At 37.0% G+C, this 18965-nt stretch overlaps 1 protein-coding gene across 1 annotated transcript in view; it reads left to right on the top strand.

Moving 5' to 3' along the window:
• The window catches only part of LOC111868991 (protein smoothened), a 29463-nt gene that overhangs the window by 1014 nt on the left and 9484 nt on the right, over window positions 1-18965 (top strand). The window contains exons 3-12 of the mRNA XM_033753254.1: window positions 2218-2340; window positions 3078-3185; window positions 5809-6018; window positions 6643-6815; window positions 7894-8012; window positions 8569-8793; window positions 10977-11178; window positions 14809-14982; window positions 16703-16842; window positions 18023-18194. Coding sequence (XP_033609145.1) covers window positions 2218-2340; window positions 3078-3185; window positions 5809-6018; window positions 6643-6815; window positions 7894-8012; window positions 8569-8793; window positions 10977-11178; window positions 14809-14982; window positions 16703-16842; window positions 18023-18194 — 1646 coding nt within the window. The remainder of the gene's footprint in view (window positions 1-2217; window positions 2341-3077; window positions 3186-5808; window positions 6019-6642; window positions 6816-7893; window positions 8013-8568; window positions 8794-10976; window positions 11179-14808; window positions 14983-16702; window positions 16843-18022; window positions 18195-18965) is intronic.

Raw genomic sequence — 18965 nt, 5'->3', positions numbered from 1 at the left:
TCATACATTTCATTTATTCACCTTCCATAAATTCTGTCAAGAATGCATTCTCATGTGGCTGTGGAGATCATCCTAGTTACAGTCACAACTAAGAATTACAGTTGTCATCCAATAGCATACACATTTGTAATAAAATACTGATAAACATATACAATATAACAAATANAACATACATCAATAGTATAATAAATTGAAATAAAGACTAGTATACAGTGATATAAAGATTGTGTATATCTAAAATAAGCAACGAACCAGAACACAGACTGATAATCTTGTCTTTTAATTGTAAAGCAAGACAGCTATTCGCATCTTAAAAAGATTTATAACCACAGAATAACCTGTGCATTTGATACCAGACAATTACATAAACCAAAAGAGATGCAAGATTTGAGGCTTCCAGTGTGGTGATTCTCAAGAATATGCTCTTGTGGACTGTGATTCTGTGTATTCCTGTAGGTGGGTGCCAGTGTTTCAGAGGAACATGCCATCACAATCTTCAGGTTCAAATACTTCAACTACAGGTCTTCCACAGTGTCATACCCCAGGAGACCGCAATCTGAGCAGTCACCACTGTGAGGGCATCCAAATCAGGCATTTTCCTCTCCCTCTCCTAGACTTTAAGAATAGAAGTCGATGCTTACCTGTTCACCTTTTCTCAAGCACAGTACTTTTTTTGTGCAGTACTATCTCATGCTTCCTATGAAATTATCCATTTACATTAATATATAAGAGATGTTTCAGATCTCCATGTGAAGCAGTAGTTTGTTTCTTAAGTAAACACTGTACTCTTACATATATGTGTATATGTAACTATTTTTCTACATTATCAGGAAGAGGTATGACACATTTCAGTCTTTGAAAACTATTATAATTTTCTCCTCCTGACATCTTATCTTCCTTGTTGTCTTACATTCAGCAGTGTTTGTAGTGTGAATATTATGAAGTTATCTCTGAGAATGCATATTAGGTTTGTAGAATGGTAGAATGAATGAGTAAGGGGCAAGCCTTGACTGGTCCTTGAACTGTGACCATTAGTGATCTATTGTGCCTCCTTTTCTGTTTCAGCCCTTCAGCAATTTTACAGTTCGAATGAAGTGTAGTGTCTTACTTAATCGGGCATCTTGGTAGTCACCTTGGCTCCATCAGTTTAGAACATTAGAAACTTTCATAACATAAAGCTGGAAAAATGGGCGTATTAGCTCCTCATGTCTGTCTGTCATTCTCACTGTCTGCATATAAAAACTTGAGAGCTGTGGAAAAGAATTTTAATATCCTTCTTCTGCTATTGCAAGGATTGGGTCCAAGTTCCATTCTGAGTCTAGTTGACCTATTGCTTCCATCTCTTCTTTGGTCATCCCAGGAAATGTCTTCCCACCAGATTGTAATGGTATGCATACCATTGTGGATGCTCAGGGGTTGTCCTTTCCACATGTTCCTTCCAGTTTCTTAATTAGATTGTGTCCAGTTTCTTCTGTATTCTCTATTAATGAAATTTTGTTATGGAGAGCTTTACTAAAATCTGTTGACACGTTCCAGTTTTGGTTAGAACAGGAGACAGTAGTAATGAACAGTGATGTTAATTCTGTTCTTGGGTTGTTAGACCATGTGACTGTGGACAGTGTTGCTGATGTTACAGAGGTACATGCCGTCTCCATTTTCAGGGTTGAAGGGTGTAGGTTGACGAGTTGCTGTGTACATATATCATTCAATCTTGGAAAGAAATGGGGAGGGAGATATATAGATGAGGGACCAATTACTGCTCTTTCCCCTCTTCCCAATTCCTGCTCAAAACAAAATGCCATAAGTACACAGCAGCTCACCAACCTCCGCACTTTGATCTTGAATATGGAGGCAGCGTGATCTCCAAACATTGCCAACATTACCCACAGCCACATGGTGAAACAACACAAGACTAGAATTAATACCAATAATTAGCCACTATGAAAGATGAAAGTAGTTAATAGACACTTGTATGAAGCTCTACATGCAATTCTGCACATGTCTTTCAAAACAAACAGAGAGAGAAGTGAAACATACATTTTATGCCTGACACTTTTTCTGTAAATCTTAGTTATTGAGAGGAAAGGAATTTTTATTCTTTCTGAACCAAGTAATATTGATTGTGCCATCATAGTTATGCTGTGTGTAATTTCATAACTTGTGCTAACTGTGGACCCACTGTACCTATAACTAATTTATTGAGTTATTATATTTCAGGAAAAGTTGCAACAGTGGCAAGGGTTACGTCACATTCCAAAGTGCTGGGCTGTGGTTCAGCAGTTTCTCTGTGCACTGTACATGCCAAAATGTGAGAATGGAACAGTGGATTTACCTTCACAGGTACTGCGAGCTTATTTTTCATTTCTAAAATGTATTGTAGTGCTGATGTATGTATTGCTAGTGGGGTGGGACTAAGTCCCTTGTACTACGGCCACTCTGGCCTATTGTACCAGCCCCAGATGATAGGTGAGGGTGATTGTGGAGCAATTGGTGGAATGAAGATTGGCAGGGGAAACCGAAGTACTCAGAGAAAACCTGCCCCAGCGCCACTTTATCCACCACAGATCCCACTTGTCCAGACCCGGGGTTGAACCCGGGCTGCTGCGGTGGGAAGCCAGTGACTAACTGCTTGAGCTATGGTGTGGCCTGATGTATGTATTAGTAAAATGTATGTATGTAGACATGATTCCAAAAGTGTTAGATGTGATGTGGTTGAGAACAAGGGAAGTAGTGTATTCAGTCTCGTCAGACAATTTGTGATAAGTATATCAGTCACACAAGGAACTACATCAAATTAAAAATTAGGATCAAATTCTAGAACTCCTAATTCAAAGCATGAGTGCTAATCACTCAACCATGATATTCAGTTAAGTATTTTGGAATATGCAGAATTAACATGGCCACACACAGTTCAAGAATTGATTAAAGTGGTATCTGAAGGTTAGGTAACTGGAAGTGTCACCATTATAAAAAAGTTTAGGCAAAAACAGCCTATTAATATGTTTTTCAAATACTTATTCCTTTTCTGTAAGTAAAATAGAAATTATAATAATTAATCACATAATTCTTTTTTAAAGGAAATGTGTAAAATGACAATGGGCCCATGTCGCTTGCTCGATTCAGCCAATAACTGGCCTACATTTTTTAAATGTGATGATACAGCCAGATTTCCTCCAATGTGCAAGGTAAGACTGCTTCTGCTTTCCAAGTGTTTTTTTTTATTGTATTTGTTAGTATTATGAAAAAAGACCAACACTGTGAAATGTAGACACAACCTGAAAATATTACTATATTTTATAAAGTAATGTTTATTGAAAGATAAGCAATGAGAACAGAATTTTATTATATAAAAAAATATGTACATATTTAAGCTACTTCTGAACTTAGTCACCTCTGGAACTGAGGCACTTGTCATATTGGGAATAAGTTTTTGTTTGCCTGTGTCAAAGAAGTCTGCCACCTGTGAACTCAGCCATGTTTTGTATTGGGGGGGGGGAACCTGTGTAGGGCCATTCAGAGCAAAAGTCATGCAATGCTGACATCCAGTGCTCTTACATCACAATTCACTTCTGCATGCAGCTTCTCATACTCGAGCACTGCTTGAGCATTTCAACTGGGAGTTGTTTGACCACCCTCGTTACAGCCCCGAACTCACTCCAAACGACTTCCACCTGTTTCCCTACCTGAAGAACTGGTTGGGATCACAGTGCTTCAACAATAATGAGGAGTTTATGGAAAGTTTCAAAATGTGGCTGAGCTCACAGTTGGCAGACTTCTTTGACACAGGCATACAAAATCTTATTCCCCAGTACAGGTGTCTTAGTTCCAACAATGTCTGTGCTGAGAAGTATAGCTTAAGTACGTATGTATGTTTTATATATAATAAATTTTCTTTTTATCATTGCTTGTTTTTTAAAGAGCTCACTAGAGGTTACTTTCCAAATAGCCCTCATATTTTGTAGTATCAGTTTTCAAGTTTTTGCAAGAACTCTATCTAATTTTGCTGAGGTTTTCATTGTTCTTCTCAGTTTCTCCAAACAGATGCTGGATTAGTACCCTGAAGTAGGTTTCTTGTATCTTTTCCAGTCCATTGCAAAGCATGTTACCTGATGATACATAATTTTTCTAACTTATACAGTGTCTTTAAATATGACAATCTGTGAACTAACAAACCAATTAAATTCTGATTTGTTACATATAATTCAGTTTTCTATGTGAATTATTTTTTTGGTTGCATAGAAATATGTTAGTTATTGACTCTGGTTTTAGTGAATTAGAGATACTGCCATCATGCTACTTAGAATATTGTAGTTGCCTCTATGTGATATCTGTGTGCTCTCCAAATTAATTTTATGTGTGAAATTTGAATATTTCATACATTCTACTTTATGCAGTGTGTTCAAGTAAAGTCAGATTTCCATTCTTTGCATCATAAAATAATCACATTTGGAAATTTAGTCTGTCCATATGTTTAGTCTCAGAAACTGAATTTTCTAAATCCAGCTCATGTACAGCCTGTTGGAATAGAGATGTCAGTGGGCACAGTCTCGCATTCCTTCACTCTCTGAGCATATAGTATTTTTTTTATTATTGCTAGTGGGGTGGGACTAAGTCTCTTGTACTGTGGCCACGTGTGGCCTATTGTACCAGCCCCAGATGATAGGTGAGGGTGATTGTGGAGCAATTGGTGGAATGAAGATTAGCAGGGGAAACCGAAGTACTCGGAGAAAATCTGCCCCAGCGCCACTTTGTCCACCACAAATCCCACTTGACCAGACCTGGGATTGAACCCTGGCCACCGTGGTGGGAAGCCAGCGACTAACTGCTTGAGCTGTGGCGCGGCCTTGAGCATATAGTAAGTTGTATGCCTTCCCCCACTTTAACTCCCCACTGACATCTTTCTCCTCATAAACAGCTGTACATGACATGAAATGTAGGTTCACAGTTTTTATTCAGTATATTGCTATGTGCCAACTGTAGTGGATAGAAGGTGTCGCATGGTCAGCGCAATGAATTCCCATGGCCGTTAATTTCGGTTTTCTAGACTGGAGCCGCTCTTTCCTTGAAATAGCTCCTCAGTTATCCTCATGAGGCTGAGTGGACCCTGTTCCAGACCCACTACTTCTCAAAAAATCTGGTAGCGCCGGGAGTCAAACCCGGGCCTCTGGATCTCTAGTCAGAAACTCTGATCACTAGACCACAGTTCATCGACAAGTGGCGGTCACTCAGTCAGTACGGTTCGCTTGTGGACTAAAGCCACGGAGTTTGTTTTGTATTGCTGTATGGTTTATATTTGATGAAATACATACAAAGTAATACATTCCTCCATTCTNGACCACAGTTCATCGACAAGTGGCGGTCACTCAGTCAGTACGGTTCACTTGTGGACTAAAGCCACGGAGTTTGTTTTGTATTGCTATATGGTTTATATTTGATGAAACACACAAAGTAATACATTCCTCCATTCCTAACCAGCTTTGTCAACAATTAAGGTCTGTGTTAATGGTATATGCTGTGAATTTTTAGCTCTCATTTAGGCACAAGATCTATGAAGAAGATGAATAGCAAGAAAGAAAATAAGAAAATTACCATATTGGTATCTGCAGTAAATGAACATCAAACAACAGAGGAATGCAGATTTGCAAGTAACACATTTGTGAAATACTCCACTAAAGTACACCTCTAACTCTTTTTTAACCAAGCCCTGTGTACTCACAGGTTGGCAGTAGAGACACTGCTCTGTGTTTTTCGTCATGTCTCTCTCTTCTTTTGTTTGTTACTAACAATATCTGTAATTTAACACTTCAGAATGATGTTCGAGAACTTAAATTCAATACAACTGGTCAGTGTCAGAGCCCTCTGGTGCCAACTGACAACACGCAAGCTTTCTATGAGGGAGTGGAGGGATGTGGAGTCCGATGCCAGAACCCACTGCTGACTGATGATGAGCATAGACAGATTCACCAGCTTGTTGCATGGACAGGAACCATTTGTCTTCTTTTGAATCTCTTCACAGTGGTAAGTAAACTGTTTGAATAGCCAAGTTATGGTTGTGGAGTTCTTATTGCCAACAAGTACTTCATTCTGCCAGAAATCTAATGATTATAATGAAACTACTTTTTGACAGATTTTGATCAAATTTGATATTGCATAGTCTACACTTAAAGATTTCAGGCAAGTTTAATTTTAGTTACTTTTCATTAATATTATTTATTTTGTGGTTTATTTAGTGACATTTTTAATAGCTTAAGACTGGGTAGCATTGAATGGTAGGACAATTAATGAATGATGTATTGGAAAGACTGTAGAAGAAAGTGGTCATGGCCTATATGAAAATATTATCCTGTCATATGTCTGGAAGACTGAAAACTTCAATCAGGATAGTAAGTATCCTGGCTGAGATTCAAACCAGGTACCTGTAGAATACAAGACAGAAGCATGAACCAACTTGTTTGGTACTTTCCATTCATCATAACTTCTATTTCATGTGAAGCTCCTATTGAACTATATTTGGGTTATCATACAAAAACTGGTTCATGACATAAAACAAATAACATTGTTAAATAACCTAAGACTAGTCAAGTAAATAGTCTATCTAAATTGTGTGTGTACTTTTTGACTGGCAATTTATGTGACTTTCAGATGACTTTCTTCATTGACTGGCGATCAGCAAACAAGTATCCAGCACTTGTAATCTTCTACATCAACTGCTGTTTCTTAGTTTCTTGCATTGGTTGGCTAGCACAGTTCATTCCTGGTGCTCGAGAGGGTATTGTCTGCCGTAAGGATGGTACCCTGAGAATGTCGGAACCCAGGTAAGACAAATATTTGTATTAATATTTTCATTCATAGACTACTTTCCATTCTTATGATATGATCATGTCTGCATGTCTGTCCACATTGTTATTTTTTTCCAATACTATTTGAACAAACTGACAAAAATTTAGCCTGAACTTCACACCCCTACAGATTACCTCATATTTGTACTTTTTAATTGCCTACCTTTAAGAATACCAATCTAGTAACTATTTGAACTTCTGATAAAGAATCTGTATTTAGCTGTCAGTTTGGCTTCAGTAACTAATAAAGTATTGGATCTGTGTATGTGAAGTTTTGTATGGAATTACATAATCAACTTCCTTAAAATTCTGTATGAAACATTGTTTACATGGTGATCCTGCAAAGCTTTGAAATTTTGTCTGAGAAGTTTAACCTAACTGGTATATGTACTAAAATTATGCAAAGAAATTTGTCACTGGATAGCATAATTATAATGAAATTTGAAGTTCTAACAATGACAGTCATGAAGATCTCTCTCTTTTGGGTTATGATGTCATATGGTGTGATAAATATTTACCAATATTTCTCCAAAATGTTTATAAATATCTACCAGATTAGTGCAAATAGTAGTTTCAGTGTCAAGTCTTATTTTTGAAGCCTCATAAGCAAGTAGAAAGATTGTCATAAAAATTTATAATATTACATTCTTGATTTTCTATGTTAATGGGTGCAGAAGTCTCATGAATGTTTGAAAATTGAGAGTAATATGAAAATTGTTGAAATATTGTTTCAGACTTAATATAACTACTTTCATTTGAATACGAATGTGTATATGATAGAGAATTCAATGTTCTTGAAGCAGAATAATCAAATTTCATTGTAAAAAATCACACCTTCAAATGGAAATTATGGTTTTGTTGCATTTTATTTGTAGCTTTCAATTTCTTGGGAAAGGGAGGTTAAGCACATTTTATTGTGATCCAAGTACAAGACTTAAAATTTCTTGATTACACAGTTAGTCTGGTTAGGCTCGTGTTAGACACTGCGGATTGTGGGTGATTGTAGTTCTGAATGAATAGAGAAAGTTCTGAAATTAATGCAATCTTTTAACAGTGCAGGGGAGAACCTCTCATGTGTGATTGTGTTTGTGCTGGTGTACTACTTCATCATGGCTGCTTTGGTATGGTTCGTAATTTTGACATACACATGGTACATCAGTTTCCAGGCCTTGGGTAAGTAATGTGTTTCTGACATGCCCTCTCTTAAGTACATATGTCATTTTATTTTAAGACATGGAATAATCTTTTTAATGTGATGTAGAGTTGCCGGCATGTTTGGCTACTCACTCCAATCTAGTGCTGAGATCAAGAATGATGAAGCTGTACCTCCACTCCCCCATATGTCTTCATGGCATAGTACTTAATTAATTAAGCATAGGAACAACTTACCTTACGTGTAAAATCAAGGAATGTAACAGATCATGAATTTTTGTCAGAAGTCTTCACAAACTGTTTTATTAAAATAAATACATATGGATTTAAATCATTCAGAATTGGTCAGTATCTAATGTTACTATCAATAAACTACACTGTAATCATTAAAAGCCTACTGATGCTGATAAAACACACCACTTTCCAGTCACCAGATTTTTATAGAAATGTGTATTCAGTTCATTTGCAGAATATTGATTCAGTCTGCATCTCATTATAAAACTACTTCTTCATATTGTGAAGGATGCATCTGTGCTATTTTCTGTTTTGGGGCCATAAGATATATTTTCTATTGCAGGAAAAATTCAGGAGCGGATAGATAAGAAGAGTGCATACTTCCACATGGTTGCTTGGTCACTGCCCCTGGTTCTCACCATCACTACTATGGCATTAGGCGAGATCGATGGTGACAGTGTTGCTGGTATCTGTTTTGTGGGATATGTGAACCAGGCTGCACGTGTAGGATTCTTGCTTGGACCTATCACTACAGTGCTCCTCGTTGGGGGGTATTTTCTGTCGAGGGGTGAGTGTTAATACTCAGTGTAGAAATATCCACAAATTATAACGAGCTGGGATAGCGCAGTTGGTATAGTGATTGGCTGTGGGCTGGACGGTGGAGGGGTCAGAGTTTGAGTCGCAGGGACAAGATTTGTCTCCTCTCCATGTCGTCCAGACCAGTTCTGGGGCTCATCCAGCCTCCTGTCCAGTGAATACTGGAGGCTCTCTCCCGTCCACCTAGCGCTGAGGCCAAGAATACATGGATCTGTACATCCACTCCTCAGTAATGTCTTTATAGCATAGTGCTTAATTAGCTAAGTATAGGGACAATTGGGCTGTGCCATAGCTCAAGCAGTTAGTCAGTGGCTTCCCACTGCGGCGGCCCAGGTTTGGTCAAGTGGGATTTGTGGTGGACAAAGTGGCGCTGGGGCAGGTTTTCTCTGAGTACTTTGGTTTCCCCTGCCAATCTTCATTCCACCAATTGCTCCACAATCACCCTTACCTATCATCTGGAGCTGGTACAATAGGCCAGAAGTGGCCACAGTACAAGGGACTTAGTCCCACTCCACTAGCAATAAAAAAATATAGGGACAACTTTACCTTTTTAACTTTAATAACAAGACTGTGAAAGTACTTTCAAGATTAAATATGTTAAGAATAATCTTGAAGTCACATATGAATGTTTACCAGTTATATTGAAAATATTGTCACATGTTAGACTGATTGATGGCAGGGTTTTGGATTAGAGATTGGATTTATTGACCACTTCAACACACAGCTTGTGACTACATTTAAATATAGTGACATCACTAATTACCACACTTTACAAATCACTACAGCACAAGCTAAGTCTTGTCAGTCTCCTCTCACTAGTCATTGCTCAGTAATGGATCTTAACAATGGAGATTCTTCAGCTGCACTGACCAAGTCTTGTCTTCACAGACTCCCTTACAGCTGACTCTGTTACAACTGGCTAACTTCTAAACTTGTCTCAGTTATAACGTCTCAGCATGGACCATGCAGAAAACACCATTCATTGTCGTACTCCTTTGTTTTCATAGGAATGTGTTTGTTTGCGTAGGCATTACTCAATAACAGTTGCATATACTTGCTTATTAAGAATCTGTTACTTAGCAGTGGATGTTGTTTCAAGGTCATTATCCAGTAGCAGGACTACATGCTACAGTATTATTGTCAGCATCACCATGGATGGTGCAACAGGAATTGTTTCAAGCTTCATCCTGCATGTGATTTTATTATTCTGATAGTCTTGTCAAATATTTTTATTTATTTTTTCTTCATTGACCAAGAATGTACTGGAATTCTGTATTTATGTAAACACAATAAATGTTTAATCCACTACAGTTATTCTGAAAATAAATATAGTTTAACATAAAGATGGATATTCCTTGACCTTCATGATTCTGACTTGAGCAGATTTCAAGTTAACATGATTTCATATTATTTTCTTATTTAATATATTTAGTGAAGAGTAGAAAAATAATGGAATTATTTGCCTATAGGAAGAAAACTAGGGTTTGTAAAGAGCTAAAATGAATGGCATTGGAGTTAACTGTAATAAAAATTGTTCAGTGAAAATTAAAGGCTGTGAAACCAAAGTTGTGACAGAAATGAGCACCAGCTTGTGAGTTTCTCTCTGGAGTTATTCTTGGGAATGCAACTGTTGCCTAAGTTTCAGAATATCTGTATATGAAAATGTTCAGAATAGTGGTGTATTTTTAAAATACTTCATTTTAGTTCTTATGTTATCATATTGCCTGGTGACAAGATATACACCATTCTTCTCTGTCTTCCTTAAACTGCTACTCTTATATCTCTTCCAACTGTCTTGTTTTGCTTATCTTTCCTAATATGACCTCTCAAATTGTAGTTTATTTTCCATCTTCATTTGTAATTCTCTCGGAGGAAGCTTATTGCCATCCATTTGTAACACATGGCCATGAATGTTATCCCTTCATGTTTGTTTTGGAATACTGTGTGGAAGCTTCATAATATAAGTTTTAACCTTTTATGAAATTTGCTGATTCTTAATAATGTCTCTGACTGACTTATGAAATTTCTTGTCTCTTTGTAATTGCTTCTTGGATTTTTAGTTTTGAAATCTTGTTTATTGTACAGCCATGGGTAATTTAATGCAGATATTAAATATTAATATTTGTTTATTATTTTTGATCATGTATGTTGTAGGTCTTATAACTCTTGTCAGGCTGAAGATCAACAGTCAAGATATTATCTCAGAGAGAGCAAGTGCAAAGATACGTGGGACCATAGTGCGCATGGGCCTTTTTTCACTTCTGATGTTTGTGTTTGTGATGGTGACTTTTGTATGTCATATGTATGAATTCCATCACCATGATGAATGGAAGGATAGTTTCAGGAAATTCATCATGTAAGTTCCATTGAAGAAATATATTTGTTTTCTAAACTGATGGCATGCCATTTTGTAATATCTCTGATATATTTAAGATTTTCTTGCTTCCCAGGTTTAAGGTAGCTGTGAGAGTGTGGTTCTCAATAGCTGCAGTGCAGTCTACACAACTATAATTTCAGTTCTGCTTGAAAAATCTTCTTATACTGATGACTCTGTAATGTTACTATGGAAATTCAGAAACTCTCAGAGTATTGTGAAGTCACTGAATTAATTTGTACCTATCTTATCTGTCTATGGCTGTACAGCCCTTGTGGACCTTGGCGGCTTTTTCAGTTTCTTAATTCATACACAGTCAATAGGACTCCTTGGATGGGGGATCAGCCCACCAAAGGCCACTACCTAAACACAGAGCAACACAAACAGATTAAATGCACACAGACAGCCATGCCTTGAGTGGGATTCGAACCCACAACCCCAGTGTTCGAGTGGGTGAAGATGGTTCATGCCTTAGACCGCACAGTGACTGTGGTTGCCAGTTTGAGCCTGTATGTCCCTAAAATTTGACCCTAAGATATGGAGTCAGGTTTTAAATAATGCATAAACAGATTATTTTTATATAAATTATGTAAACTGAAGAAATATCTTTAGAAAGTAATGTTAGATAACTCTTATACAAAACAAGGAAGATAATTATTATTATCTTACTCATAAGTGTCATAATTTTATCTGTGAAAGTCTGGCTGTATTTGAGGAAAATCAGAGTTGTGTATGGATGCCATATGTTGCATTGAATATGCTACTAAAACCAATAGGAATTAGAAGAAAAGAGCGAAATTCCTTTAGAAGAAGATAATAAAAATTACCTGTGCATGTCAGACTGCCCCCCCTTCCCCATATACACACACAGACACACATTGGTGAGTTTTCTCAACAGTGCAGCAGCTGTGAAGTGAACTTACATGCTGTGGGTTGGTGTGATTTAACAGGAGGACCATCTGATTCTTCCATCTAAGTGCACACTCACAGACAGTCTCATTGTGCAAGCAGGCCATGTCCCATTAAAATAATGTCCTGCAATTCAAGAATTCTGAGAAATATAAGTAGAGCTGCTGAATTTATTGAAGTGAAATAATTGCTGACCATCACCTCTGTAAGATAGTTAACTCATTCTCAGTGCTGTATACTCACTGCATATTTATGTCATGCTCTGTGATAACCATAAGAGATATCCATACTTGCGAGGCAGTGTTTAACTTGACTAACCTAATTTTCTCATTTTCTCTCTGGAGGACTTGGAACTGCATCCAGACAGCAGAGGTGACAGAATTGTCTGTAAGTTTGTTTTACACAGCTTTCTGCAAATGATGTTATTTTGCTGGTGGTTCTGCTTGGTCCAGTTGTGTGCTGTGGTCCCTCACCTAGTTAGGGCACAAACATTAGTCTCACAGCTACTTTATTTTTTTTCCTTAGTCTGTTTAATGGTCCTTTGTCAACCACTGTGGCAAATTGGAAATAACAGGATGATTTTGATTAGTCATTTAGGAAGGATGGTGGAGGATGCTGTTATAGTATATTTGGCTGGAGGGCCTGAAGAAAACCATGAACAGCTTTTGTCAGGACAGCCAGTCTCCGTGAACTTAGGATCTACTGAGGGTAAAGCAGGAGTGATAATGTGTACCCTGTAATGTTCAGTTGAATATAAATTGAAACATACTGGGTGTCTGATGGATATAAAATAAACTTGATTTAATGGAAGACATTTAAGTTTACATCATGAATTTTAAGTTCTTGGGGCTCCAGTGGGCATTAATCGGTATTTTTAATCAAAATTTAAGCTATAATCATGAGGTGCATCTTTTATGATCCATTCATGTCATGTATGAATATTTATTCCTGTCTCACAATAGACTGGAAAAGTTCAAGATGCTGTTCTTATACATGTCTTTAAGGAAAAGGAAAAGCCATGAAAACTATAACCTGTTTATTAAGTGAAATTAAAAAAAAGTTTCCTTGATTTAGTAATTTTATATTTGAATAATATGATTAGTAATCGTAATTTACAAAATTTGAATCTGCTGCTTGCAAAAGTAATACAATGACACTGAAATTCCAGATGTAGTTTCCTTCTTCGGGAATGTAGTTGTACGAGTATGGTGGGAATGGGCAATATGTCATTTGTTTTACTAATGATACTTTATTAGTTTGATTTATGTTTTATGGTATATGCTTATGTATTTCATGCATTTCTGTACACCCATTATCATAAAAGTTACATAAGATTCAGTACTTTAACAAATTCCATGCCATGAAAAAATATACTATATCAGAACATGTCCTTTCCTGTATGTGTTTGATGTTTGACATTATCAGTGAAGGACACCTCTCCTGTTGTCTCCAGACACTAAGTCAGTTGTTTCCAGCCACCTGCAAACTGCAGTAATCATACCAACATTTAAAACAGAATGTTTTCCTAGGATCTACCATATATTTACTGACATCCTAATTTTATATAACAATCTGATAATATACACTGAAGTATGTAGATACCTTTGTGATATGGTACATACCTCAAGAATGTTTCATCAGGTGACAGAACATTTACTCTTTCATGCACCTGTGACATTCATTTCTTTCTTTTGTGTTTGTGCTTTTTAAGGTACATTTTGTATCCTGCATAATGTTTTTGTTGCTTTGCAATATCTCATTTCTCTTGATGATTTGTCAGTGTTCAATGTGGTATAATGTGCAATTCAAATAATTACAAATAACAGAAAAATTATTTTTACCATACTCTAGATGCTAATATAATATCTAAATATGTATAATTAAAACGGGTTATGACAGTATGAATTGGATTAAATTGGCACAAGATAGGTTCCAATGGCAAGCTTTTGTGATGACAATGAGAAACCTTTGGGTTTCTTAGCAATAAGAAATTTCTTAAAGAGCTTATTACTCAGAAAAGACCCATGTCAATTTGTCTAATAGTTGGGTCAACCATTTAATTAATCAATTATAAGCCCAATATAGGACCTTCAAAAATATATAACTTGTCGCTTCTAGAGAGGAGAAATGAAACTCAAGATATCGAATGTAGATCTGATCATTTAGAATGCAGAAAGTTCTGACTAAACTTTGCCACTGTTCCACTTCAGAGGAGGTTTTATACATGATTGAAAGTGTGTCTGTAACTTCTGATTACCCAGTGTTTCATTCAGCACAAAATTATATTCAGTTACTTAGCACCCATTACTAGCATCTATTTGATAATATTCCGTGTCATTAGAATGTTCTGTAAATAATTGAATGGAAACAGTGTTTTGTGCTTACAATAGCAAATGAGAGTTATAGAATAAAATGTTTAAGAGAGAATGCTGCAGGTTATATTTAAATGGATTGTCATGTGACTGTTTGCCAGTAGATAATCACGTGAAAATACATGCTAAAACTGCACAGTTGTTATATAGCTAGAGCACAGTTATCCCCTCTGGAAAACCTTAGGTTGAGTGTTGTATGTGAAATCTGTAATGCACAAATTTCACTTTAGTACCGTATTTGTACTTCCGGTTGAATGTTTTTGTCATTATTTTCTAGTTAAAACTTGCTTTGGCAATGATCAGGCTTTAGTAACTTATGTTTGTTGTTTAGCTGCCAGGTAGTAAGCACTGGCAATGCAGAGCCAAACAGGTGCAGGATGGATTCACGACCAAGCCTTTCCATGCTGCAGCTACATCTTCTGGTGATGTTCCTGGCAGGTGTTATCATGTCATCATGGGTATGGACTAGCTCCACAGTTGACACTTGGAGAAGATGTGTCAGGAGGTATAGAGCAATGTCTTTATGCAGTGCAGTGAAATTGGAATGTGGCTACCTAATTGAAAGCATGGGATTCTCATACCTTATATATATATATATGCGTGAGGTTTCATAATACAGGCTGTTCAGTAAATTTTTAAGCTCAGAGAGGATGAGTAGAGGAAGACAAAAGGAATATTGAAGATGTAGGTTCATGGCCCCATGTTTTTTCCAGAACTTTACTTAACAAAATCACTGCCATGCCCCTGTGCTGGGATTTGACCTGCTAAACCAGTCATTTTCTCATGAAAACTGGATTTTGAACTTGCTGCATTCAGAACAGAACTGGAAGAGAACAAATGAAAAACTGTCAAACAGTCGCTGTATGCTTTGAGTCTGTCAGGCTTTTAAATCTCTCTCCATTTGAGGGATATCTGTAGGTAAAAATGAGATTTACCGACACAATGGCACCAGCCTGTCATGTGATGGGATCAGCACTGGCATGTGTAAACTTCAGCCTTTGAAGTGGTGGCAGTGAATGGGTTTTCAGACTTTGTCCATCATCCGGATTCTAAATAACTAAGAAAAAACACACCTCACCTGAGGATGGAAGCAGATCCAGTTTCCAAAATATTGTGTTTTTTCTTAGTTATTTAGAATCCGGATGATGGACAAAGTCCCAAAACCCAGTATCTCTGTGTGTTACACACCATTATCAGAACCTTATACAATCTACTTCAAAATCTGAAGTTTTGACCTATTTGAGAACTGTTTGTGAGCAACCAGTTCACAGCAAGTAAAACAGTCAGCTCACAGACAGCTTGTTTATAGTTAGACCTCAGTTTATGCAAATTTGCTTTTTTCTGTGAGGATGTCAACTGGTGTTCATGAATGGGTCCTTTTAATTTAGTGCTTCATGAGCAAATTCTCAAGGAGTTCACCACCAGTATATGAGCTGAAGAAAGTCATCTTCTGGGATGTGGCACCATGTAGAAATTGTGTTAAATGATGTTTTGGAGGAATGTATCGCCTCCATCTTCAGGGTAGAAAACAAGAAGGAATCCACGAGCGAACCAGCGGAGCAGGTGCAAGAGACTGAATCCAGTCGAGTAAACACAGCTGTATAAGAGAAGGAAAGAAGGAGTGTGGCTACATAGGGAAATAGTAGAGAGGGGGAGGGGAAGGGTCTGGTGGAATAGCCAGCAGGTAGTGGGCCAGAGCTGGTATAGAGTATATGAGCTGTTCATGGTCACCAGTCCCCACCAGGTTAGTGAACAGCTTACATCCTCAGGGATCTTGCAAGCCTGTATGGTAGCCAAGAACTAGTCAAGAATTGAGGTAGCTTTGTTATCAGCATGCCAAAGCTATGTAAATCTGTTTTTTCATGTGTAACACAGTAGAATATACTGAACTTAAAGTCTCCTGTGACACTAAACATGCAACAACTTATTGTATAAAGGGAATTAAAATTAATTGACCTGCTGATGTCAGAATGCTGTTAATTTAAATGGCACAGCAGTGGATTAATATAATGGCATCTACCAGCATTTCAGGTAATGTAGATGGCATTCCGTGATTGAAGATACGGACTTCGTACTACTTCTGTATACATGTCATACCAATGAGAAATTAGAGCTGCATATGATATGTGCTGTCTGTCATATCATTGTCAGAATTACAGAATGAGGAGTACAAGTAATAATATGGCTTTTATAAATGATCAGATAAGTGTATTTCTCTCTCTCAGGACTTTGAAGAGCCAAGTAGAAGAACCAGTTAGACTGAAGAAACACAAGGTCATTGCTCAAGCATTTGCGAAGAGGAAGACATTCAACAATGCAGGTCGCCTCTCCATTAGTTTTCATAGCACATATGAGGATCCTGTAGGTAAGTTGTTTTACAGTTTCTTATGTTGAGTGATTTTATTATAGGCTAAATATATAATGTTATCATAACTGCTAAAAATATGTGACAGAGTGTAGAAAATGAACTCACAGTTTTGAGGTCATGTCTGTCCATCTTATGTTTTATCTTACAAAGTAATGAATATATGGACAAATTTGATTTTGGTTTGAAGAGTTGCATGTTTTGCAATATAGTGCTGTGTAGTCTAGTGAAAATCAGCCAACATTTTGGAGGTTAATGTTGCCTCCATCTTCATGATTGAAGAGTAAGCCAAACAAAAAACCAACATGAAGCAGGAAGAAAGCAGAGTAAAAGTTGATTCAAAGACATTGCACATTCTTTCTTACATACAGTTGACCTTGACTACATTGCTTTGGAAACCAAATTGATTATTTCTCAATATACCATTGTTGTTTGCTGAATACCAAGCAACAGTGAAACCCATCTGGTCAAGAAAGCCCATTTTGAGAAAATTGCATCTCAAGTTTGGGCCCCTAATGTGTATACCATAATTTGCCCAAAGTATCACCTTTTATTTAAGGATATGGTCTCCATAAGTTACTGAAATTTAGTCAAAATCGTTAAAACTATTTAAAAAATGCTACTTTTTGTTTTGGGGCATATTTGAAGGTGTCCTGTTTTTTGGCAGAAATGTTCAGACTCATTGGGCAATGACCTAGGGTGGATGAAACCTTACTTCTCATAATCAGGGGGCTGAAAACACGTAAATCCATCAAATGTTGAGGTGACTTTCTCTGCTGTCACAGTGCTTTGTCACATGTACTACAAATGAGAGAAAGTAAAGGATGTGTATGGTGGAGAACATTCTAGCTGTGATTGTACTGCCCAAAACTTCTGTTATCTGAAGCAAGTCATATGAATATTTCATCCAGGAGCTCATACATGAGAAGCACAAAGGAATGAGACAACAGCACCATACAGCTATGTNATTTTTTAATATCTTACTACTCTCTATAATGAAATCATACTATCTGAAATGGTGTGTATCCAGACTTTTCCAAATATTAGATACTCCACTGTAATTCTCATTCTCCCAAGGATGCAATTTTTGCAGTTGTTGACTCAGAGGGAAGATCAATGAAGAAAATATTAATGATCAAAGGACTTCAAGGTACTAATAACATAATTCTTTTTTATTCAGGTATGAACTTTGACATGAACAGTGCTGCATCACAGGACTTAAGCTCTACATGGGCTGCAGCTTTGCCAAAACTGATGACACGACGTGGCGCCCTCATAGGAGTGACCACAGGCTCCAACTCAAGTCAGCACCACAACTCTATAGATTCTGAGATCAGTTACAGTGTGAGAAGGTAGTGACATACTGCAATTTGAGCAGATCTGATGCTTCATTTCATTGCAGTTGTGACATTGGCTGTTGGCTGAGATCAGAATGTACAAAACATTTACTGGTTGTTTTGTTTGGTTCTGTTGTGTGGTCTCTTATTTTGAGCAAAGAACATAAATTTCAAGCTCTGAAAACAAAATGGTTATGAAAATATTTGATCTCAATAAGACAAGGTAAGTGAGATGTTTAGGATACTGCATAACAAGGAACTATATGGGTTATACAGGTCATCTAGTATTGTTAGTAGATTACTGGGTTTTTTACTTTGTCCAGTATCCAATATCCTAAGAAAACTAGAGAACACAACATTATATTATATTTCAGCATCCTGTTGCATTGAGGTATTATTCAATTATATGTACAGCATCAGTAATGCCACAATGATATTTAAAATAAGAGAAAAACAAGATAAAACAACATACAAAACTGTGATAGCCACAAAAAGAATACAGCAACAGAGTTCTAGACATGTGACAACAACAAAAGATGACGTCCCGGAGAGCACAGAAGATAAGCAGACAGTACAGAGGTCTCCTCACCAATCAAAAATTTGCCTGATGATGGCCCATGTGCAGCTGAAACATGTTGCAAAGTAGAAGAACACTCGATATAAATTAAAGACATTTTATAACATTTAATAACATTTTAAAGTGTAAAAACTACACTTTTAATGAGGACCATTTTGGAAAGTGAATCTGTTTCCATCCTTAGGTGAGGAGGGAGACACCTGCATCAC

The sequence above is a fragment of the Cryptotermes secundus genome, unplaced genomic scaffold (genome assembly GCF_002891405.2).
Source record: "Cryptotermes secundus unplaced genomic scaffold, Csec_1.0 scaffold70, whole genome shotgun sequence".
Classification (NCBI taxonomy): Eukaryota; Metazoa; Arthropoda; class Insecta; order Blattodea; family Kalotermitidae; genus Cryptotermes; species Cryptotermes secundus.
The sequence above is the reverse complement of the archived record's forward strand: the minus strand, read 5'-3'. Positions and strand labels throughout refer to the sequence as shown.